Source organism: Antennarius striatus, chromosome 3, assembly GCF_040054535.1.
Source record: "Antennarius striatus isolate MH-2024 chromosome 3, ASM4005453v1, whole genome shotgun sequence".
Classification (NCBI taxonomy): Eukaryota; Metazoa; Chordata; class Actinopteri; order Lophiiformes; family Antennariidae; genus Antennarius; species Antennarius striatus.
In genome coordinates this window covers 8738692-8763114 of record NC_090778.1, presented here as the reverse complement: position 1 = coordinate 8763114, position 24423 = coordinate 8738692, and the positions used below count along the sequence as shown (strand labels likewise).

Here is a 24423-nt window from a genome sequence, read left to right as displayed (position 1 = left end):
CTCGTCATCATGACAGTCACTCCCTCTGTATGAATCACTCTCTCTTCTTCATGTCCAGAACAGCTAATGAGCTGCTCACTGGCCAATTTGACCTCCCTCAACTGTGTCCATCCTGTTTCTGCCAGGCCCAAGACACTTGTAGCGCACCATTTCTTCTGGGACTGTTGCAGCCTTTTCAGCCTGGAACATGGTTCTGATGTTCCATGTCCCCATAGGCTTGGATTTTCTTGGCGTCAGAAGGTGTGTCGGCTTCCCAGTGCCCTTACAGGCTTGGCTGAGATGTGTCATGGTCCCCTCTGCTGGGGCACCTTCTTCTACCAGTTGTGTGATTCGGGTTTTGTTTGTCATCGTTTCTGTAACTACCCCTTTTTTACAGGATGGGGAAGTTACCCTCACACCCAACTCCCAAACTGGGGGACCAGGGACTGATTCGTCTGCCTCCTCACCCTTGACCTGTCCGGTTTGGTTGAACCTGCCAGGGGTAAAAACTCAGTCTGGTAGAACTCTCGGGCTCAATGGAGTTCGCAAGCCCCTCCACCACGTCAAGGTTACAGTCCAGGAGGGGATATAATATATACTATTAATGAATGAATAGTGGAGAGGAGGAATGAGTCCATATGTTCATACATCTTTCTGCTTCTTTCTGCACATGCAAACCGATTTGTTTGGATATTGGTTTGGTTATAAGTTCACTTATTGGTTTCCATTCTTCTTAATAATGTTTTGGTAGCAGTGGAGCAAAAGTGGCACCAAAAGAATAACTAACATCATGCATTGGCTGCACAGTCAGTACTTGCTAGTGCACACATTCAGTACTGGGCTTGTACTCTTCGGGATGTAACGTATAGATTATCACCAGCTAATGTTTAAGGTCTGCAGTGACTGTTGTTGCAGGGTGGTCTGGTGGTTGAATAGATTGCCTGATAATAAAAAAGGTCACAGGTTTGACGGCTGCCTCAGTCTTCCGTAACCATGAGCCAAACACTGAGCCTTTGTGTGAGAGGCTGGGACCGTCGATCTCAGTCTGGACAGGAAGCACCCAGACGTTTCTGTTTTTCTGGTATCCATCTGTAAAACTCTGACATGTGATTTTTGAGCCGAAACATGTAACATGCATAATACGGGTAACAGATTCCTATCAGGCAACTAATTGGAATTTTAAATCCCTCCCCGACTGACGGCTGCACGTCCCATTCATACAACATCTTCCATCATTAATGAAAGGCTTAGCTCACGTTATGTGCTTCCTGTCATTACTTTCTCTTTAATGTCACACATTGGCCTTGAACAAAGTTTAGCTCTAATCCACTGCCTGTGAAATCTATAGTTTCATCTTGGCCAAGCTTCTCAAAACAAACCACATGTGCCCATTTAATTCTAAACAGACTCATGGATGGAAGTAACCCACCTCCAGCTGCCTGCTTCCTCTGTCTGCAGGACTATGAAAAACGGCTCTAAAGGGAGTCAGCGAACCGCAGTGGGGGTTATTAGTGTGTTTGAAGACATAAACCCCTGTTCTCTCCTGTTGGCATGACCACAGCTGACCCCTGGCAGGTCCAGCCACAACAAAAGGGCCAAAGGGTTGAAGGTGGAAAGAATGGAGATCAAACCAGCGATAGAAACGCGGGCCCCCGCTGCTAAACTTGGTTTTCCTTTAAGTATCGTCTCCGGTCAAATAATGAGCTCTCCTGCTTTGACTTTACGTCAAACATCAATTTGCTACAGTTTGTGTGACACAGTTGAGTTTGATGTAGGGGGTGTTTGAGCATTTCAAAGGCCAGCACGGGTGAAATGTTTTACTTCAGCTTGGATATTCGCCTTAGTTGCAGTGTGAAGATGAAATACATGTGACTGGTCCAGACGTCTCTCACATTGTCTGCATGGAGCCAAAAAAAAAAAAGATGTTGGCACGTAAACTCAACAGCTGCATGACATAATCACTAAACATGTCTTTGATGTGCACGTATGTAAATCCTAAAGATTTACTCTGTGTATATGCCATTCAAGATTCTTCCCTTTCATAAACCACTGATCGTATGTCTTATATAGACAATATGGGCTCTCATCCAGCAATGAGCTGTCTGCCGGCAGCAGATGTTGACCTACTGACCCTCAGTGTCATTTGGACTGCAGCTAGAAGGAGAAACATCCTTTAATCATCCCCCTGGGGATGATTATTTTTTCTTAAGCTAACAACCCTTCAGCCTCTGTTTTATCGTTATTTACAATACAGCCTTCTCAGTGTTAAACTAACTGTGTGTTTGAAAAGCGATGCTTTCACAAGTAACCTGACATGTTGGATTGTTCTGGCAAATCCAGCTATTTCACAAGTTAAGTTACGCTACGCTTTCAAAGATAGGGTTCCGAGACTCACCAGGAGGGTTGAGTTGTACCTAATGATGAGAAAAAAAATTAAAACCAGATATTACAATTTTAAATAGCTTACTGGTAACCATAAAATGCTTTTTAAGTTCAAGTTAGAGGAAATTAAGTTAATTTGGATATTTTATTCACTTTTTTTCTATGACCTGACCTTTAGCCATACTGTGCACTACTAAAAGTAAGCTCCATCCACATAAGGATTTATTTTTTCTTCACTTTGGATTGTAGTTTGTTTTGATCCATCTTTGGTGAATGTCGAACCTTCTTCCACAATGTCAAATGCCTTAGACAGAAGGAAATCATACAAAACACCACAAGGGCACTTGAGGCTAAAAGACAAGATGTCCTTCATGATATTGCAGGAAAAAACAACTCAGGGGCCAGGAACACAAACAGCAAAAAGCACAAAGAATAGTCACAAATGATAAATAATGCTGGTGAATAACATTTCTATCAAAACATTATGAACGTAAATTTTGACTAGAACACATATTGAAACATTCATAAATATCATTTCACATGAAAAAGTGCCCTATGTGTTACATAAATGTAATGAAGTAATAAGCAGAATACTTGCCTCTTAAATGAAATAAAGTAGAAATATCGAGAAGGAAAGAATGGAAAGATGAACAAATATAAGCATTCTTCAAATTATATTCAATAACAGTAGACTACATATCCTCATCCATTTGCCATAATTGCCAATCAATAATCAATGAGTGTGATGCTCATTTCTGTTCTCTTTATAGTGAACACGTGTTTATGTAAAGGATTCTGATTCTGAATATATAATATTTAAATGACAGCTTTAAATCAAAGCTCAAGGAGTTGTAAGTGTCCTAAAATGACCTCAACCTTCTCTAGTTTGTTCCATGTATTACTGGATTCAAGACATTGTTGAAAAATGTCTGTCTGTGCATTGCCCCTAACCCTAACCCTGACCTCTTTCCTTTATTTTCCAGGTGTTTTAAAATGTTTCTTAGAACTATGTCTGTATCATCTCCTCTGTAAACACCACCATACTGTACACCACCAGCAGGACTGGCCAACATACAGATCCCCAGAGAACTGACGTGAACTAACAGAAGTGATCAGGAACTCAAAGCCTTTTCGACCCTCTGGTGGTGATCTGTGGAACTGCAACAACACTCAACCACTGAAGAATACAGTGATGTGAGACGAGCAACTTTAGAGTAGTATACAATTTACGTACATTATATTTTAGTATATTTAACATTTTAATTAAACGAACCACATTCAGACTAAATATTATTTTTTGCCATAGAAACTGTTTTAAACAGTATAATGTACTTATGATCAATTGTTATAAGTTTTATATATCGGAAGAAAAGAGTATTTCTTTTTTATCCAACTACCAGAAATTGATCACATCTTTATTATTCCCACTTCAATATCAAGCTTGTGAAATGTATACACCACAAATCCCTGCTTATTTTTTCACCTCAGTTTTTCTTAAAAAAATTCTTTTGAATTAAAAGCTTCCTTGCGTTCTTATAAATGCTTTATTTTCTCATGTACTCAAAACATCGATTATACTTTTGAAAAATTGACAAAAGATGTATTTCCTTTTCTCACATTTTCCTTACCTATTTTTTGAATACTTGAATATTTGTAGTCTTATATACAGTGGATGTTCCACATCACACCTGTAAAAATGAGACTTCTTTGAGTTGAATGTGAAGATGTATATCTGACATGTATAGGATCCTCCTCCGGTCAAAGTATGGTTGTTGCACAACTGCTGTCTTCAGCAACGCCAGTTGGTGCGTTCATGGTTCCTCTGTACATAGACACTCTGAGCTTCTCTCTTAGCAGGTGAGGAAGGCAAAGGCCACGGTGAAATAATGAGTCAAGGAAGAGCCTGTCCACACTTCCCCACTCCATCATCAAATTTGCAATCACATCTGAAATATTAGCTGCTGACTCAAAGGAAAATACTGCACACTTAAAAGCCAGATTTAGGCTGTCTGGCACATAACGCCAAGTGACACCAAGGTACGCATCCATGTTGATTTCTTCCACGGCCTTCTCTTTGGTTAGTGTATATTGCTAAATGCTAATCGTTGGAACCCTTTGTCCTCAACAAAAGAAAAAAGCTGTTCATCTTTACCTATCATGTCCATCAAGGTCTCCTCCAACTTCTGCTTTCCCGGCACTGTGTGGTAGAAAGGTTTCTATGTGAATATGATGTCCAACATCTACCATAAATACAGTAGACACACACATACATATATACTGTATACAGTATACTATATATACATACTGTATATACAGTCAGGATTTCCAGTGTTGATAGGGTCACTGGTTTGTTGGGTATGATTTTCATCACATTTTCATCACATCATCTATGAAACATGCAAATGTCTCATAGATATGTTGTTGACAACTCTCGTTTGCAGAGAAAACACCACACCTACAAGCAATTGTAATACTGAGACCCATTTAAATTACAAAAATACAGTTTAACTATGGAAACAAAATGTGTGCCATAAACTGCATTTGATGGTATGACATGAAAATGATCCCAAACTTTAGAAAGTCACTTATTGATGGTTCTCGCCATGAAACCTGCCAAAATGCTCTCTCCAAATCTCTGCTCTCACATAGAGATTTGGAGATACATTCATTTTGAATGTATCTTATAGCCTTCATTTTAACATGTTTCTTCTTCTTCTTCTTTTCCTTTCGGCTTTTCCCTTCAGGGGTCGCCACAGCGAATCAATTTCCTCCATCTAGCCCTGTCCTTTGAATCCTCTTCTCTCACACCAACTACCTTCATGTCTTCCCTCATTACATCCATAAACCTCCTCTTTGGTCTTCCTCTAGGCCTCCTGCCTGGCAGTTCAAAACTCAGCATCCTTCTACCAATATATTCACTATCTCTCCTCTGGACACGTCCAAACCATCTCAGTCTGGCCTCTCTGACTTTATCTCCAAAACCTCTAACATGTGCTGTCCCTCTGATATACTCATTCCTGATCCTATCCTTCCTGGTCACTCCCAGAGAGAACCTCAGCATCTTCATCTCTGCTACCTCTAGCTCTGTCTCCTGTCTTTTCTTCAGTGACACTGTCTCTAGACCAAACAACATCGCTGGTCTCACCACAGTTTTGTACACCTTTCCTTTCATTTTAGCTGAAACTCTTCTATCACACATCACACCTGACACTTTCCTCCACCCGTTCCATCCTGCCTGGACACGCTTCTTCACCTCTTTTCCACACTCTCCATTGCTCTGGACTGTTGAGCCTAAGTACTTAAAATCCTCCACCTTCTTGATCTCTTCTCCCTCTAACCTCACTATTCCACTTGGGTCCCTCTCATTCACACACATGTACTCTGTCTTACTGCGGCTAACCTTCATTCCTCTCCTTTCCAGGACAAACCTCCACTTCTCTAGCTTCTCCTCCACCTGTTCCCTGCTCTCACTACAGATCACAATGTCATCTGCAAACATCATAGTCCATGGAGATTCCTGTCTAACCTCGTCTGTCAGCCTGTCCATCACCATGGCAAACAAGAAGGGGCTCAGAGCTGATCCCTGATGCAGTCCCACCTCCACCTTGAACTCCTCTGTCACACCTACAGCACACCTCACCACTGTCTTACAGTCTTCATACATGTCCTGCACCGTTCTAACATACTTCTCTGCCACTCCAGACTTCCTCATACAATACCACAGTTCCTCTCTGGGCACCCTGTCATAAGCTTTCTCCAGATCTACAAAAACACAATGCAGCTCCCTCTGGCCTTCTCTGTACTTCTCTATCAACATCCTCAAAGCAAATACTGCATCTGTAGTACTCTTTTATGTCATGAAACCATACTGCTGCTCACAAATGTTCACTTCAACTCTTCAAAGTACTCTTTCCATCTTCCCATCACACTACTGGCACCTGTCAATAGACTTCCATCCCTATCCTTAATCACCCTAACCGGCTACACGTCCTTCCCATCTCTATCTCTCTGTCTTGCCAACCGGTATAGATCAGTCTCTCCCTCCTTACTGTCCAACCTAGCATACAAGTCATCATAAGCTTCTTGTTTGGCCTTTGCTACCTCTACCTTCACCTTACGCTGCATCTCCCTGTACTCCTGTCTACTCTCCTCAGTCCTCTCAGTGTCCCACTTCCTCTTGGCTAACCTCTTTCTCTGTATACACTCCTGTACCTCCTCATTCCACCACCAAGTCTCCTTATTTACTTTCCTTCCAGATGACACACCAAGTACTCTCCTACCTGTCTCCTTGATCACATTAGCTGTAGTTGTCCAGTCATCTGGAAGCACCTCCTGACCACCCAGAGCCTGTCTTAACTCCTTCCTAAAAGTCATGCAACACTCTTCCTTTTTCAGCTTCCACCATTTCGTCTTCTGCTCTGCCTTTGCCCTCTTCATCTTCCTCACCACCAGAGTCATCCTACACACCACCATCCTATGCTGTTTGGCTACACTCTCACCTACCACTACTTTGCAGTCACTGATCTCTTTCAGGTTACACCGTCTACACAAGATGTAGTCTACCTGTGTGCTCCTACCTCCACTCTTATAGGTCACCCTATGTTCCTGCCTCTTCTGGAAGAAAGTATTCACTACAGCCATTTCCATCCTTTTTGCAAAGTCAACTACCATCTGTCCTTCTGCGTTCCTCTCCTGGATACCAAACCTGCCCATCACCTCCTCATCACCTCTGTTTCCTGCACCAACATGTCCATTGAAGTCTGCTCCAATGACAACTCTCTCACTTCTAGGCATGCTCTGCATCACTTCATCAAGGTCCGACCAGAATTTCTCCTTCTCCTCCAGCTCACATCCTACCTGTGGAGCATACCCGCTAACAACATTGAACATCACACCTTCTATTTCTAGCTTCAGACTCATCACTCTATCTGACACTCTTTTTACCTCCAGGACATTCCTAACAAACTCCTCCTTCAAGATAACTCCTACTCCATTTCTCTTCCCATCTACACCATGATAGAACAACTTGAACCCTGCTCCTAAACTTCTAGCCTTGCTACCTTTCCACCTGGTCTCCTGGACACACAGTATGTCTACCTTCCTCCTCTGCATCATGTCAACCAACTCTCTACCTTTTCCTGTCATAGTTCCAACATTCAACGTCCCTACTCTCAGTCCTATACTCTTGGTGTTCCTCTTCTCTTTCTTCGTGCGAACGCACTTTCCTCCTCTCCTTCTTCGACCAACAGTAATCCAATTTCCACCGGCGCCCTGTAGGTCAACAGCGCCGATGGCGGTCGTTGTTAACCCGGGCCTCGACCGATCCGGTATGGAAGTCATAGGTTTGATTCGCATCTTTGATTTGGCAAAAGTTTTACGCCGGATGCCCTTCCTGACGCAACCCTCTGTATTTATCCAGGCTTGGGACCGGCACAATAAGACACTGGCTTGTGTCCTCTTGCGGCTACATTTTTATTGTTATTGTTTTGTTTGTTATTGTTATTGTCATGTTTATTGTTATTAATCTCCTACCTATATTATGATTCCTCGTTTCCCTCTGATTGCATGGCCGTTACATTAGGAAACTGTGTGTACATGTGTGACCGTAATGCTGTTTCTCTATATGACGCTATTAAAATGTTCAAACATGTTTGCTCTATGAACTAAATTCCCATAATTTAGCTATTGAATAAAATCTACAGTGTTTTTTTTGTCAACAACTGTATGTGTGTAACGTCTTTCTTGAGTTGAGCGGTCCTGAAATGCCTGGGAAAAGACACAAAGTGAGGCACGCAGTTCTCCTGCCTCATGGTAGGGGGCGCTGATGAACCCAGGGATTCGGCTGAGGAGTGTTCTTCTTCGGCCATATAGAAGAAATGACGGCAAACTAGTCCAGCCATTCATTTGTATTCTGCTTGCCTTGCCTTACTATAAAAAATGAGGATTACAAATCTCAACTCAAAATATTTTTGATGCTTTTGTTCAGAAGGAGCGACGGATGGACTTCATTTATAAGTAAACATAACATAAAAAATATGTAGGTAACAATATAAGTTTTTTAATCATATGTGCTTATTTGTGTGTTACAGTTTATGTGTATAAATAATTCTGCTCTGAGATTTTAAAAATGACCTGTTGCTAATTAAATGGTGAATAAGCTACACTGTAGGTTAATATGTTTGTAAATGTAATTATGATGAAATCAGTGCCTCACCAGCATGACCCTGGTGGGGCCCCAGAGCCCACGGACCCTTACATTCTCCTTCCGGCTCTGTGCGCTGCGCTGTGATGATGATGAGACCGAAAGCAGCTGCAGGACTCCGGACATGTGACCGTCCACACAGGAAGAGGAGTCTCACACAGATTCTTTCACACACAAGAATCCTCACTGAACGGTTCCGGAACCAGCAGCACAGGATTATGCCGTGCGGCATTATTCGCAGTCTGTGTCAGTATGAAACCAACAAACTGGTTCGGATCCAGAGCGTCCGGCTCGGATCCATGAAGTGGAGTCTGAACGGATTCATCCTTCTGTTCATCTGGTGAGCGAACACAGTTCAGACATAGTCCGAACACAGCGAAATAGTTCAGCCCCCGCATGTGTTCCCGTCCGGGGAGCGGCCGCACATTCAGCGCGTCTACTTCCCTCTAACCCAGACTGTTCTCTAGACGTGTCTCGGTGTAGGATCGCTGATGATCGTAGGATCATGTTAATACTCGTTAGTGCAGCCATAAACCTGACTTTTTGTATCTCTCTATTCCAGCATCCTGATGCTGTGGAACAGAAAGTACCAGGAGTTTGACCTGCTGGTGAGCTCTGTCACCACCAAGGTGAAGGGGGTGGCTCAGACTCACCTGCCCGGGGTGGGGGATGCTGTCTGGGATGTGGTGGACTACAGCGGGGCTACAGCACAGGTAGTGGTTTTGGTCCTCAATCTTGTGTGTCTGTGTCAAAGAGGAAATTTCATATGATGCTTTTTTTTTTTTCCCCAGAACAAAAACTCCTTTTTTGTGGTGACAAACGTCATTGTCACAAAGAGCCAGAAGCAGGGAAAATGTCCAGAGGTGCTCTTTTCATTATAATTATCCATAAAATGATGGTTTATTATTATGTGAGAACATCTGCCACAGAAGTTCCACAATAAAATCACATTAAAACTGCAGCTGATGTTTAGATGAACAGAAACAAACACACTTGTCTCATTCTCGGTGTTTCTATTCCAGGTTCCCCCTAAAGCCAGCTTGTGTCGTACCGATAGAGACTGTGAGAAAGGAGCCTGGTATCAGCAGAGCCACGGTACGGCGACTCCTCTGTCACTACACCAACACGAGAAACCAACCTCAACAACCAGGAGGGCGTTGAGCCAAGGCTCATCAGTCCCCATGAATAACATGTTGCCATGACTCCAATACAGAATGAATGAAAATGAGAAATCCACATATATTTACAAAGACATTCGTACAAAGGCTAAGTATATGACTTTAATTTCGTTTGACTAATGTAAGATGAAGGTAAAGTAATGTACAATATGAACTCTGTGAATCCTGTTTCCTCCAACATCATGCTCTTTATTTGAATTGATGACTCGAAATTTTAAATGTTAGCATGCGTGTTTGTGTCCGTGTGTCGGCCCAGATGATCTATGACCTCTGTCTCACACAGTGTCAGCTGGGATGGGTTCCAGACTGTAGGAAAAAAAATAAGAGACCAAAGCCTTATTGGTCTGTTGTGGATAGATAGATCTGCACCTCACCTTTATCAAGAAGAAAACCCTGATTTGTTCTGGCTAATAATCCTTAGTAATCTCATTTGAATTATCGTGTAGTTTTTACTGATTTATATGACCTGCGATTTGTATCGCTTCATCGGCTGCTGCAGATGTCAAACCTGGGGCCTTTCTGACAGAATCAGTTGAGCTTGGATGCAGAATTGTTGTTTTCCTCCTGCAGGGATTCAGACGGGATCATGTGTGAAGTTTGATGTTTTGAGGAAAACCTGTGAGGTGTCGGCATGGTGTCCAATCGAAACCAAGACCAGCCCTCCGAGGTAGACGACACTATTCTGATTCAGAACAGGGCTTTTTCAAGAAACTTTTCACCAGGGTTTTAAGTTCTTGTGATCCACTGAAACATTTATAGTAACAACTGGTTCAAACATAAATCTTCAATAAAGTCTAAGGAGAATATAGAACCTGTCATTAAAAATTGTGTTTTTAACCTTTTCAATGAAAATGGCTGTAGTTAAAATGTAGAACGGTTGAACGTTGTTGAGCAGGTAAATGAAATTGCTTTGTTTCTTAGCAGCTATTGTGTTATTGACATGAAAAGAACCTACAGCAGCGAGATCATCTGAGTAATACAACAAAGTGTAATGCTTGTTATGAATCTAGACTCACTAATTTCCCTTCGGTCATTAATTCAGTATATAATATATAAAAGAATATCACAGCTAAATAACAAATAATCTGTCAACATGAAGAATATCTGTGTGCGTTAGTGCGGTTTAATAATTTCCCTATGGGGATTCCTAGAGTAGAATAAAAAAAAAAAAAATTACAAAATTTAACAAGTGTCGTAATAAGGGTCCTAAATGTCAGCTTCGTTGTGGCGTTTGTGTTTGTGTGACATGAGTTGGACACATCAACCACAGGTCAACAGTATAACTTCTGGAATTAAAAGGCAGTGTGTGTATTCAATAATATGCTTTCATGATGAGTGCATGTATTATGCAGGAAGTGTATTTATAAGACAAATATATAGGAATTAATTGACTGTATCAGACAACATGAAGTGATCCTGCAAATGTGTGACTTCCAGAAATACTTATTTATTTTTGTTTTTGAGCACCATAATGTCTAATGCATAAAATGTCTACATGTGCACTCCTTGGCTAAAATACATCAACACCATCACATCCAACAGATGGTCAGACTGAACAGTGTGTTTTGTTTGTTTGTTTGTTTGTTTGTTTGTTTGTCTATGTACTGTGTGTTCATTGCTCTCTCACCACAGGCCTGCTCTGCTGGCAGCAGCTGAGAACTTCACCGTCCTCATCAAGAACAACATCAGGTTTCCTGCCTTCAACTACATCCGGTGAGGCTGCTTCAGGGTTGAAGCTACTGGGGCAACAAACTCAACTCTCAACTGGAGGTTGAAAATGTTTCTCAAGTCCTTTTCCAATAGTTAGCTGTGAGGAATTAGCTGGTCATCATTTAATTGTATTTTGTACAAAAAAAGAATCTGCTTTATTCATTCCCTTTTTCTTCATTCTAAAGTTTAAAGATATATATCGCTGTATTATTTCTCTGCATTTTAAAGTAATATAAATAAAATCGTGTTTAAAAAAAGCTATGGACACTTTGAAGTAATTTCAAGGAATGACATTCCCAAAGGTTCACATTTCATCACTTTCCAACAGTGTGAAGAGCTGTCTGGGAATGTCACCATCTATTTTTGTCTTCCAGAAGGAACATCCTCCCACCGATGAATGACGTCTACCTGAGGAGCTGTCAGAGAGGAAACGACTCACTCTGCCCCATCTTCAGACTGGGAGACATTGTTCAACAGGCAGGAGAGAAGTTCTCTGAGATGGCAGTAGAGGTAGGAGTCAGTCTCTTACTGTTTCTGATGAGTTTGTTTTGTAGGGGACTTTCTTTGTACCTCTGTCCACAATCACCGATGAATAAGTTACTGATGGTCGTAGCGGGTGACCTAAACTCTTTTCATGCCTCTCTTTGTTCTTCTGTCTCCTTCTTATGAACACAATATCCCAATATATATATATATATATATATATGAGTGTTTTGAGGGAATTTCAGATTTGTCCATTTGGAGGTTAATGATTGACAGAAGTTTGGCTATTAGTCAATAAATTACATTGAGTTAGTTAAAATGATGATGGTGGTTTTGTATTCAACAGTATTATGTAATGTATGTGACAGTATAATGTTCTGTGTACACACTGGCTGTTATTCAGCACCATATCTCAGGAATAGATCAAGATTGTGATACCACTGGTCTGAATTTTCCCAATTCTTATGTGGTTGAGGATGTGTGTGGATTTTCCATTTTTCCTTGACTTTAGGAACCAACTGCCAGCCTTAGAAAGAGACTAGTTGAAGATGAAACAAGCTAAGACAGAAAACATTCCTTTTTGAAGAAGAAAGTCAATTATTACCCTAATAATAGAATTACCATAGAAGTATTATTGTGTTTTTATGTAAAATACAAAGTTATGAACATTGAGTTGACATTTCTTGACAGTTCAGAGCACATTTTTTTCCCTGATCAACATTCGAGCCCTGTTTGTATTGATTTCTTGAAAGAGGCCCACACAAAATCTCTTGTAACAACAGTTGATAAATCTATTGTGAAAATCAAGATTTGGTACTTTTGTTATGGGTGTGCAAGATTTGGAATTATACCAAATTCTTGTACTTCAATGAGATTTTACTTTCAATGGCGACAGTTTTTCTAAACCGCCCAACAGTGTTTGTTCATTTCCTCTGTTGACCACAGGGAGGCGTCATAGGCATACTAATCAAGTGGGACTGCAACCTGGACCCACTGATGCTGAGCTGTCTTCCCAAGTACTCCTTCAGACGGCTGGATGAGAAAGAGAGCAACAAGACCCTCTTCCCAGGCCTGAACTTCAGGTTAGTGAGGGTCAAAGGTCAACATCAGCAGGTTGAGTAAAAAGGAACGTTGGCTATTTTTAGTCAATCACTAAACGATCTCAACCTTATTTTTCTAATATTTATCTCATGTATCATCTCATCAGGTATGCAAAGTACAACACAGTGAATGGAGTGGAGGAGCGAACTCTGTATAAAGCCTTCGGGATCAGGTTTGATGTCATGGTGTTTGGACAGGTGGGTTCCTTTGGTGCACGAGGAAGAAGCAACTTGGTTTTAATTTACTTTATTTTAATCTGTATTTTATAATCTTGGAGATTTTCTGTATATACAGACACACACACACACACACACACACACACACACACACACACACACACACACATACACACACACCATAAGATAATCTGATTTATTTTTCAGGCAGGGAAGTTCAGTTTCATCCAGCTCATCATCTACATCGGATCGACGTTGTCGTACTACGCCCTGGTGAGAGGCCACTCAGTCTCCGCTGCTGCTACACAAGCATCCATTCATTCATTTAGTCTCTGTTGGTACCGAACTGATTTCCTTTTAATGACCAGGGAGATTGTTTAGAGCGGCTGTGTTGGAATGAATTGAATGTCACTGCAGACCAGATTATAGCAGAAAATAAGTGAAATGTCTCCAAATGTATTCCATTTAGGGACAATGGAGTCTCCATATAGCAGTGTTGGAATGTGACTAAGTATATCTGCCTAAATACTTGCACAGTACTGTACTTTTGTACAAATTTTAGGTTCTTGATTCTTTTTATGTATTTTTCTACCTCTTCTCTGGTGGGCAAAGCCTGTGAAAAGTTTGTCTTGTCAACAAACAGCATGCCACTATCTAGACTCCACACAAAACCTTCACATTTAAATCCTGAAACAAATTCAAAGACGGAGATTACAGCCTGTCTTACTGTGGAAAATAGGAATGAGAAGAATAGCATCTACCGGTATGTTTTAAATAGCAGAGCACTGCTGCAATGTGAGGGGTCGGGAGGGATGTGAAGACTGGTTTCTCTTATTTTGTCTAGATTACAGTGGTAATTTGTAGCAGAAAACATGACCTGGTATAAACGAATTAGCAATAGTTTTAAAATTTAAATCAGAAAATCTACTTGAACTTGCTAAACTATAGAGATGTCACTAACAAAGCAATGCAAACTGTATGTACTGCATTACTTTTTGCCACAGTAACATCTGTGTGTTTACTTGGTGGTGAACTAAATCTGAGCAACGTTTGTCCTTGCTCTCATTTAACCACCAAAAATGTTCTTAGTAAATTTGACCGGCTGATTTTGTGCCCTTTATGCTGCGGGCATCACAGCTAATAGAACACAGAGTCCAGAATTGATTGGTCAGCTGCAGGTATTGAATCAATGTTGAGGAGCTCCAAATTGAGCAGCTTTGGTCTAAGAAATGTATTAACCTTTAAAAGAGCTTTGAGCAACACCTTCGTCTTCGTGACATTTTGAGAATGACAGCATGAAAACCTGATATTGCTCTCATTGTTTAAATACATTTTACTTCAAATGAACTACTTTATTAAAAATAACAGGTATGGAATTGATAATGAAGCTGATGTAGTCTGAGATGTTGACTGATGACGAACCTCTATGACCTTTCAACCAGACAACCATACTGATCGACTGGCTGATAGGAACGAACTGTTACTCTGCAGAGGTTGGACAAGACTACTTCCAGAGGAAAGTGGAGCCTGTCCCAGACAAAGAGAAGGTAACATGAACTTTTAATTTGATTTATATGACGATATGTGATCTGCAGCTTTCTAGAAAAATAATAAAAGGTAAATGAAAACCTGTAAAGAACAAGGTAGTCACGAACTGCAACATCCTGCGACACCCCTGAATTAAAATTTTTACCGTGACCTACACATTTTGTGCCCCTGGCTTCCTGAAAATGTTGCTTATTGTTTTGTGATTATATCTCATCAGGTTTCAGAGATGTGTACCTAAAAAGGTGTAAAAGGGAAAATTTGACCTTGACATAGTTTTTCAAGGTCAATGTTGTGATTTAATTTTCATCCCCTTGCCTCCCTGAATATAACACATTTTGTTTAATCTTTCTATCTTATGCGGTTCCTGAGATATGTGCAAAAAAATGTCCAAAAGTTTAAATTTGATCTTGACCTAGTTTTCTCAAGGTCAAGGTTGTGATCAAATTTTCATCCTCTTGCCTCCCTGAATATAACGCCTTTTGTTTAGTCTTTCTATCTTATCTGGTTCCTGAGATATCTTCGATCCTGAGATATTTTCTATCAGTGTGGTTAGTGGGTATGCTCCACAGGTAGGATGTGAGCTGGAGGAGAAGAGGAAAATTCTGGTTGGACTTTGATGAAGTGATGCAGAGCATACCTAGAAGTGAGAGAGTTGTCATTGGTGCAGACTTCAATGGGCATGTTGGTGCAGGAAACAGAGGTGATGAGGAGGTGATGGGCAGGTTTGGTATCCAGGAGAGGAACGCAGAAGGACAGATGGGAGTTGACTTTGCAAAAAGGATGGAAATGGCTATAGCAGTGGTTCTTAACCTGGGTTCGATCGAACACTAGGGTCTCAGCACGAATCACTGTGTACGTTTGACACATTGTGTCAATTCGTGATGACACGCCCCCCTTAGCCATCACTGGCTGCATGATGATGCATTATTTATGCCTGTCATGATGGTACGTCATCTCATTGCTTTGTTAATATTTGAATTCATAGTAACTATGTCGATAAAAAAAAGAAAGTGGTCAGGACGAATATGTGCAACGTGAATTTACATTTACTGTATAACGGAACGTGATGGGAGTCAGCGTTCTGCATGATTTACAAAGTCAAGATGAGCAAACTCTAGTCTCGCACTGGCAAAAATAAAGGAACACTTCCTTAAGCTGCATGGAAAACAACAGGAACAGACTTTGCTGTGTAGCACTTGCCAAGGTGAAGCCACACATATCTGAACTGGTCTCTCAATAACAACAGCAGAAGTCACACTGATTTGCAGGTAGGTCATTTCGTGTGAGTTCATGCACTGTCTTGGTTATGTTCTTTGAAAAAGGTGACATTAACGCAGAATTCATTAAATACACCAGTAAAACATATACAGTATTTTCTGCAACTAAAAGCCTTTAATTTTCTCAATTTCTTATAATCCCATGTGCTTTATAAATGAAAAGTTTTAAAATAGACCATTCATTGAAGATGAGTTCTCAGGTGCATTTTATAATCCAGTGGGATTTATGTATGAAAATTTTTGTTAAAAATAGGCCATTCATTGAAGGTGCGCCTTATAATCCGGTGCACCTTATATTGCGGAAAATATTGTTCTTATGTCTTAAATTAAAAAAAAAAAAAAAATTACTGAAGGAGGGTTCGGTGAGTGAGCATATGAAACCGGCAGGGTTCGGCACCTCCAACAAGGGTAAGAACCACTGGGCTGTAGTGAATACTTTCTTCCAGAAGAGGCAGGAACATAGGGTGACCTATAAGAGTGGTGGTAGGAGCACACAGGTAGACTACATTTTATGTAGACAGTGTAATCTGAAGGAGATCAGTGACTGTAAAGTAGTGGGAGGCGAGAGTGTAGCCAAACAGCATAGGATGGTGGTGTGTAGGATGACTCTGGTGGGGACTAAGATGAAGGGGACAAAGACAGAGCAGAGGACGAAATGGTGGAAGCTAAAAAAGGAAGAGTGTTGCATGACTTTTAGGAAGGAGTTAAGACAGGCTCTGGGTGGTCAGGAGGTGCTTCCAGATGACTGGACAACTACAGCTAATGTGATCAGGGAGACAGGTAGGAGAGTATTTGGTGTGTTATCTCGAAGGAAAGTAGATAAGGAGACTTGGTGGTGGAATGAGGAGGTACAGGAGTGTATACAGAGAAAGAGGTTAGCTAAGAAGAAGTGGGACACTGAGAGGAGTGAGGAGAGTAGACAGGAGTACAGGGAGATGCAGCATAAGGTGAAAGTAGAGGTAGCAAAGGCCAAACAATGGGTTTATGATGACTTGTATGCTAGGTTGAACAGTAAGGAGGGAGAGACTGATCTATACAGGTTGGCGAGACAGAGATGGGAAGGACATGCAGCAGATTAGGGTGGTTAAGGATAGGGTTTGAAGTCTATTGACGAGTACCAGTAGTGTGATGGGAAGATTGAAAGAGTACTTTGAAGAGTTGATGAACAAGGAAAATGAGAGAGAACAAAGACTAGAAGAGGTGACTGTTGTGGACCAGGAAGAAGCAGAGATTAGCCAGGATGAAGTGAGGAGGGCATTGAAGAGGATGAAGAGTGGAAAGGCACTCAATCCACATGATATACTGTACCTGTGGAGGTATGGAAGTGTCTAGGAGAGGTGGCAGTAGAGTTTCTGACTGGGTTGTTCAACAGGATCTTAGATAGTGAGAATATGCCTGAGGAATGGAGGGGGAGTTTGGTGGTGGCCATTTTTGAGAACAAGAGATGTGCAGAGTTGTGGCAACTACAAATAAATAAAAATAATGAGCCATACAATGAAGTTAGAGTAGTTGAAGCTAGACGAAGGGCAGAAGTGAGTATTTGTGAGCAGCAGTATGGTTTCATGACATAAAAGAGTACTACAGATGCAGTATTTGCTTTGAGGATGTTGATAAAGAAGTACAGAGAAGGCCAGAGGGAGCTGCATTGTGTTTTTGTAGATCTGGAGAAAGCTTATGACAGGGTGCCCAGAGAGGAACTGTGGTACTGTATGAGGAAGTCTGGAGTGGCAGAGAAGTATGTTAGAGCGGTGCAGGACATGTATGAGGACTGTAAGACAGTGGTGAGGTGTGCTGTAGGTGTGACAGAGGAGTTCAAGGTGGAGGTGGGACTGCATCAGGGATCAGCTCTGAGCCCCTTCTTGTTCACTATGGTGATGGACAGGCTGACAGACGAGGTTAGACAGGAATCTCCATGGACTGATGTTTGCAGATGACTTTGTGATCTGTAGTGAGAGCAGGGAACAGGTGGAGGAGAAGCTAGAGAGGTGGAGGTTTGTCCTGGAAAGGAGAGGAATGAAGGTTAGCCGCAGCAAGACAGAGTACATGTGTGGTAATGAGAGGGACCCAAGTGGAAGAGTGAGGTTACAGGGAGAAGAGATCAAGAAGGTGGAGGATTTTAAGTACGTAGGCTCAACAGTCCAGAGCAATGGAGAGTGTGGAAAAGAGGTGAAGAAGCGTGTACAGGCAGCAGGGAACGGGTGGAGGAAAGTGTCAGGTGTGATGTGTGATAGAAGAGTTTCAGCTAAAATGAAAGGAAAGGTGTACAAAACTGTGGTGAGACCAGCGATGTTGTTTGGTCTAGAGACAGTGTCACTGAGGAAAAGACAGGAGGCAGAGCTGGAGGTAGCAGAGGTGAAGATGCTGAGGTTTTCTTTGGGAGTAACCAGGATGGATAGGATCAGGAATGAGTACATCAGAGGGACAGCACATGTTAGAGGTTTGGAGATAAAGTCAGAGAGGCCAGACTGAGATGGTTTGGACATGTCCAGAGGAGAGATAGTGAATATATTGGTAGAAGGAATATATTGGTAGAAGGATGCTGAGTTTTGAACTGCCAGGCAGGAGGCCTAGAGGAAGACCAAGGAGGAGGTTTATGGATGTATGGATCACATATATATGTTTATGGATCATATATTTTATATTATCCACACCTACACCTCTTCTTTTCCTTTCGGCTTTTCCCTTCAGGGGTCGCCACAGCGAATCAATTTCCTCCATCTAGCCCTGTCCTTTGAATCCTCTTCTCTCACACCAACTACCTTCATGTCTTCCCTCATTACATCCATAAACCTCCTCTTTGGTCTTCCTCTAGGCCTCCTGCCTGGCAGTTCAAAACTCAGCATCCTTCTACCAATATATTCACTATCTCTCCTCTGGACATGTCCAAACCATCTCAGTCTGGCCTCTCTGACTTTATCTCCAAGACCTCTAACATGTGCTGTCCCTCTGATGTACTCATTCCTGATCCTATCCTTCCTGGTCACTCCCAGAGAGAACCTCAGCATCTTCATCTCTGCTACCTCTAGCTCTGTCTCCTGTCTTTTCTTCAGTGACACTGTCTCTAGACCAAACAACATCGCTGGTCTCACCACAGTTTTGTACACCTTTCCCTTCATTTTAGCTGAAACTCTTCTATCACACATCACACCTGACACTTTCCTCCACCCGTTCCATCCTGCCTGGACACGCTTCTTCACCTCTTTTCCACACTCTCCATTGCTCTGGACTGTTGAGCCTAAGTACTTAAAATCCTCCACCTTCTTGATCTCTTCTCCCTCTAACCTCACTATTCCACTTGGCTCCCTCTCATTCACACACATGTACTCTGTCTTACTGCGGCTAACCTTCATTCCTCTCCTTTCCAGGACAAACCTCCACCTCTCTAGCTTCTCCTCCACCTGTTCCCTGCTCTCACTACAGATCACAATGTCATCTGCAAACATCATAGTCCATGGAGATTCCTGTCTAACCTCGTCTGTCAGCCTGTCCATCACCATGGCAAACAAGAAGGGGCTCAGAGCTGATCCCTGATGCAGTCCCACCTCCACCTTGAACTCCTCTGTCACACCTACAGCACACCTCACCACTGTCTTACAGTCTTCATACATGTCCTGCACCGTTCTAACATACTTCTCTGCCACTCCAGACTTCCTCATACAATACCACAGTTCCTCTCTGGGCACCCTGTCATAAGCTTTCTCCAGATCTACAAAAACACAATGCAGCTCCCTCTGGCCTTCTCTGTACTTCTCTATCAACATCCTCAAAGCAAATACTGCATCTGTAGTACTCTTTTTTGGCATGAAACCATACTGCTGCTCACAAATGTTCACTTCTGCCCTTAGTCTAGCTTCCACTACTCTCTCCCATAACTTCATTGTATGGCTCATCAGCTTTATTCCTCTGTAGTTGCCACAACTCTGCACATCTCCCTTGTTCTTAAAAATGGGCACCAGCACACTTCTCCTCCATTCCTCAGGCATCTTCTCACTATCTAAGATCCTGTTGAACAACCCAGTCAGAAACTCTACTGCCACCTCTCCCACACACTTCCAAACCTCTACAGGTATATCATCAGGACCGACTGCCTTTCCACTCTTCATCCTCTTCAATGCCCTCCTCACTTCATCCTGACTAATCTTTGCTACATCCTGGTCCACAACAGTCACCTGTTCTAGTCTTTGTTCCCTCTCATTTTCCACGTTCATCAACTCTTCAAAGTACTCTTTCCATCTTCCCATCACACTACTGGCACCTGTCAATAGACGTCCATCCCTATCCTTAATCACCCTAACCTGCTGCACGTCCTTCCCATCTCTATCTCTCTGTCTTGCCAACCGGTATAGATCAGTCTCTCCCTCCTTACTGTCCAACCTAGCATACAAGTCATCATAAGCTTCTTGTTTGGCCTTTGCTACCTCTACCTTCACCTTACGCTGCATCTCCCTGTACTCCTGTCTACTCTCCTCAGTCCTCTCAGTGTCCCACTTCCTCTTGGCTAACCTCTTTCTCTGTATACACTCCTGTACCTCCTCATTCCACCACCAAGTCTCTTTATCTACTCTCCTTCCAGATGACACACCAAGTACTCTCCTACCTGTCTCCCTGATCACATTAGCTGTAGTTGTCCAGTCATCTGGAAGCACCTCCTGACCACCCAGAGCCTGTCTTAACTCCTTCCTAAAAGTCCTGCAACACTCTTCCTTTTTCAGCTTCCACCATTTTGTCTTCTGCTCTGCCTTTGCCCTCTTCATCTTCCTCACCACCAGAGTCATCCTACACACCACCATCCTATGCTGTTTGGCTACACTCTCACCTACCACTACTTTGCAGTCACTGATCTCTTTCAGGTTACACACCTACACCTCTAAAGAGGATGAATTACATACCACAAAATAGACAATACCAAAGTGAAGTGCCAATACCACAACACTTGGCTGTTCCAGATTGCCCATAGTGTGTGAGTCTGGGGGTGCGTGGTTGTCTGTCTTTGTGTATGGCTTCGTGGTGCACTTGCGTCGCACCCGGAGTTTGTCCCGCCTCATGCCCTAAGACCGCTGGGTTAGGCTAAAGCTCCCCGTGACCCGCTACGGCAGATAAAGCGATATGTAAGATAGATCAAAGCACTAGCTTTGATCTATGGTCTTACTCACACTGGCGTCTCCCTTGTCTTTCTATCTTATCCAGTTCCTGAGTGTACAAAAGTTGAAATTTGACCTTGACCTCGTTTTCTCAAGGTGACAATCTCGTTTTCATCCCTTTTGCTGCCCGAGTAATTTTTCTTTCAACTTTCCATCTGCAACGGTTGTAAAGATATGTGGTGGACGGACGAACACACAAACACTGACAATTACAATTCATCACCGCTTCGCGAGATGTAATAAGTTGTGGTATGTGTGTGTCTTGCAGTGCATCATCTGTGTGTCCTATGTGGATGAGAACAACATTCGACTGGTGAGGAGATCACGAAAGAAGAGTTTGCAAGATGTCAAGCCCGTATGTGTTCAGCCACGCAAGGTAAACCTGCTGCAGCGAGATCCATCCAGCATTACGAGAGCTGCTGGTTGAGTTCTACAACCAGGGCAACAATGGTGCCTTAGGACTGAACCCCTTTAAAGTTTGGTCTGGATCCAGATAACGAGGTGGATCTGTGAATTCTTTTCCACTTTCTTTAACATTGTGAGAAATTTGCCCTAATTGCATTACGACTACTGACACTGATTTCCACAAGGCTTCAGGATGGGGTTAGATATTGGTCAGGCAGAAACACATATTTCACTGCAGCTCTACAGCTCCAGGATTTTTTTTTAGAACTTTCGATAACATTTTGAGTTGATGGGGCACGCAAAAGAATGCCTTAAATCTACCCATTGTTCAAAGATTTTATTAACAGTTTCATCATTCTTTTTGTCGTCTTCTTGTTCATAGAGCTAGATAGAGTATTTTTAATATTTTTAGATGTATATAATAAGTATACAATCATTAATTCCTGGGTTTAAATCAAAACACATTGGAGTTTTTTTTTAACTTAAAAAGTGTTAAAATTGTTCATTACATGATTAATCCAATTTTCGACTGATATATTCTCTTCCTGACAGGAGGATGCAGGACACCTGAGAGCTGTTCTCTCTCTGTTGGATCATAGCATTGAGTCTACATCAGAATGTAAACCCAAACCCGACCCCAGGACCTGTCGACCAGCCTGGTGTAAGTGTGACTCCTGCACTCCATCCTCCGTCCCCCAGGAGGAGCTGTGCTGCAGGCAGAGCCGCGGCGTCTGCATCACTTCTTCTTCCGTGTTTGAGCAGCTTGTGTTGCGTCGTTCTCTGCTGGAGGCCGTCCTCCTGTACCAGGACCCTCTGTCTCCTCCTGCTGATCAGCACCAGACTGATGCCCTGCGTCACTGCGCATACAGACAGTACATCAGCTGGAGGTTTGGGGTAACACCGAACGACACCCACCCTGCTATTCCCCGCTGTTGTGTGTGGAGAATCAGAGAGGAGTACCCGAGTCCAGATGGGCGGTACAGTGGCTTCAGGCCTACTAGGATGGCATCCAGGCGGACCTGCACTAATGGAGACCTGTAAAGAGTTACACAGGAAAGACTCCCCAGGATTGACCCACTAATTAACGGTCCTTTTCTTATAAATGGGAAAAATAGTCAGTTTACATTTGCTCAGAGAGTTAAAATCTCATGTTGGATTATTAAACCATTGCATTTTCTAACATCTGCTACTTGGCTAAGTAAAAATATCTGAACTAATGTTTCTTAGTTTGGCTCCCTTTACACAACCCTTTGCTTACTGGGCAAGAACAGAAAGAAAAAAATCACTAACAGCAGTCTGTTTACATCAGTCGTCATAGAAAGGCAACATTTAAAGGACAAAAATGTATCCCTAACAAATTAATCAAAATCTGTCAAAATTCACCGTGTCAAAGAGCTGATTGCAGTGCTGTGTTGTTTCACATTTGTTTGATCTACCTAGCTAACAAACAGAAGCTAAGTCAACAGTTTGCCGCTTTAATGGTGGTTTACTGCTGAAATGATCTACTGTTAAATTAAAGTATGGTGTAAGAAATGTGCACAGAATCATTGTCAGTGCCAGGTTTTATCAAAATCATTTCGGCCTCTAACTTCTCCTACAAATAGTTGTTTCTTCTGAGACAAACAAGTTGTCTTTATTCTAAGAACAGCTAACCACATCCTGAAGATACGACTTCAAATCCTGATGTTGATGAACATATAAATAACTTTAAAAAAGTACTTAAGAATCAAGTGTTCAGTAGAAAAAGTTTTTTTTGGCACCTGGGCTGAATTAAATGATACAGATTTGTAGGTACAATTCTGACAGACTGTGTGGCATGGTTTGAAAAATCCCTCATTTCACCATTGGAAATAAAATCCTCCAAACTGGCAACCTACATGGACAAGTATCCCTGACCTTGTAAGCAACAGTACAAACATGAAAAGCTAATAGGGATATAAATGCTAAATTTTACATCCAAATGTTGCACCAAAGTGAGTTGCTCTTAATGCTATCTAGATGGACACTGTTGCATCCTGTGGCAAGACAGTTATGACTGGTGTAAAGAAATACAAACAAGCCAGAGTGATATTTTTTTCCTAATATAGCAGATATTATGAAGTCTGTGCAGCCAGGTCCTTCTCCAGTTCTGTGCCTTGCAGAGAGGTCAAGTTGCTGCTCTAGCTGAGAAAAGAGAAAAACACCACACGGTCCAAAATAAGTACATATTGTGTGTCTCCAGGCAAAGATAAGTCGTGTCATTTATCATATCAGGACGGGGTTTCAGTGTGATATCAGAGGTCATACATCAACCATAATCCCTGCAGTATGAGAAACAGCCTTGTGTTTAAGCTCCACACATAAAATATATGTGTTAGAGTAAAAGACAAACAAGGAATTTACAAATTTTATAATAAAATATACTTGATATAAACAAAAGTGGTAAAATTGTCATTATTTTCCAAACTCTCGAGTTAGAGCTCCTGACAACATTTTGTGAGAAACATTCACGTGTTGTTCCATGTCATGATTCAAATTGACTGTTAAAATGTCTATAAAAGGTAATTTTGTGCAACATTTTTCCTTATATATTAAGCAGTGAAAAAGTGAAAAATTGATAACCAGTGCTGGAACAATGAACATTTAGGATATTCCTCCATTCAGAGTATTACACCATTCTTCTGGTTTTCCTTTCTATGGTCTAGAAAGGCAAGCTCATCCTCAGCCCATATTAATGAGTCCCCCGAGGATCAATATCCATTCATATCTTCCCTAAATGCCAATAAAACTTGTACATCCTGTGGACGGAGAGCAGCAGATGAAATTGCAGGCTGAGCTTTGTGGTTTCTGGCATTACAAATC

The 24423-nt window shown here is 41.9% G+C and overlaps 1 protein-coding gene across 1 annotated transcript; it reads left to right on the top strand.

Moving 5' to 3' along the window:
• Nucleotides 1-8711: 8711 nt before the first annotated feature.
• p2rx7 (purinergic receptor P2X, ligand-gated ion channel, 7) lies at nucleotides 8712-23982 on the top strand. Its single transcript, XM_068311751.1, has 13 exons — nucleotides 8712-8903; nucleotides 9126-9276; nucleotides 9355-9426; nucleotides 9586-9658; nucleotides 10312-10408; nucleotides 11374-11454; nucleotides 11826-11961; nucleotides 12880-13016; nucleotides 13142-13232; nucleotides 13419-13484; nucleotides 14654-14758; nucleotides 21446-21553; nucleotides 22135-23982. Exons 1-13 carry the CDS (start codon nucleotides 8782-8784, stop codon nucleotides 22621-22623), a joined length of 1728 nt encoding a protein of 575 aa, XP_068167852.1. The 5' UTR covers nucleotides 8712-8781; the 3' UTR covers nucleotides 22624-23982.
• The last annotated feature ends 441 nt before the right edge of the window (nucleotides 23983-24423 follow it).

Bases quoted from the DNA above. Each gene is read 5' to 3' on its own strand.
- p2rx7 (XM_068311751.1), top strand. From the start codon at position 8,782: ATGCCGTGCGGCATTATTCGCAGTCTGTGTCAGTATGAAACCAACAAA. The intron at 11,962-12,879 runs GTAGGAGTCAGT...TGTTGACCACAG, and splicing joins TCTCTGAGATGGCAGTAGAG to GGAGGCGTCATAGGCATACT. The intron at 13,233-13,418 runs GTGGGTTCCTTT...TTTATTTTTCAG, and splicing joins ATGTCATGGTGTTTGGACAG to GCAGGGAAGTTCAGTTTCAT.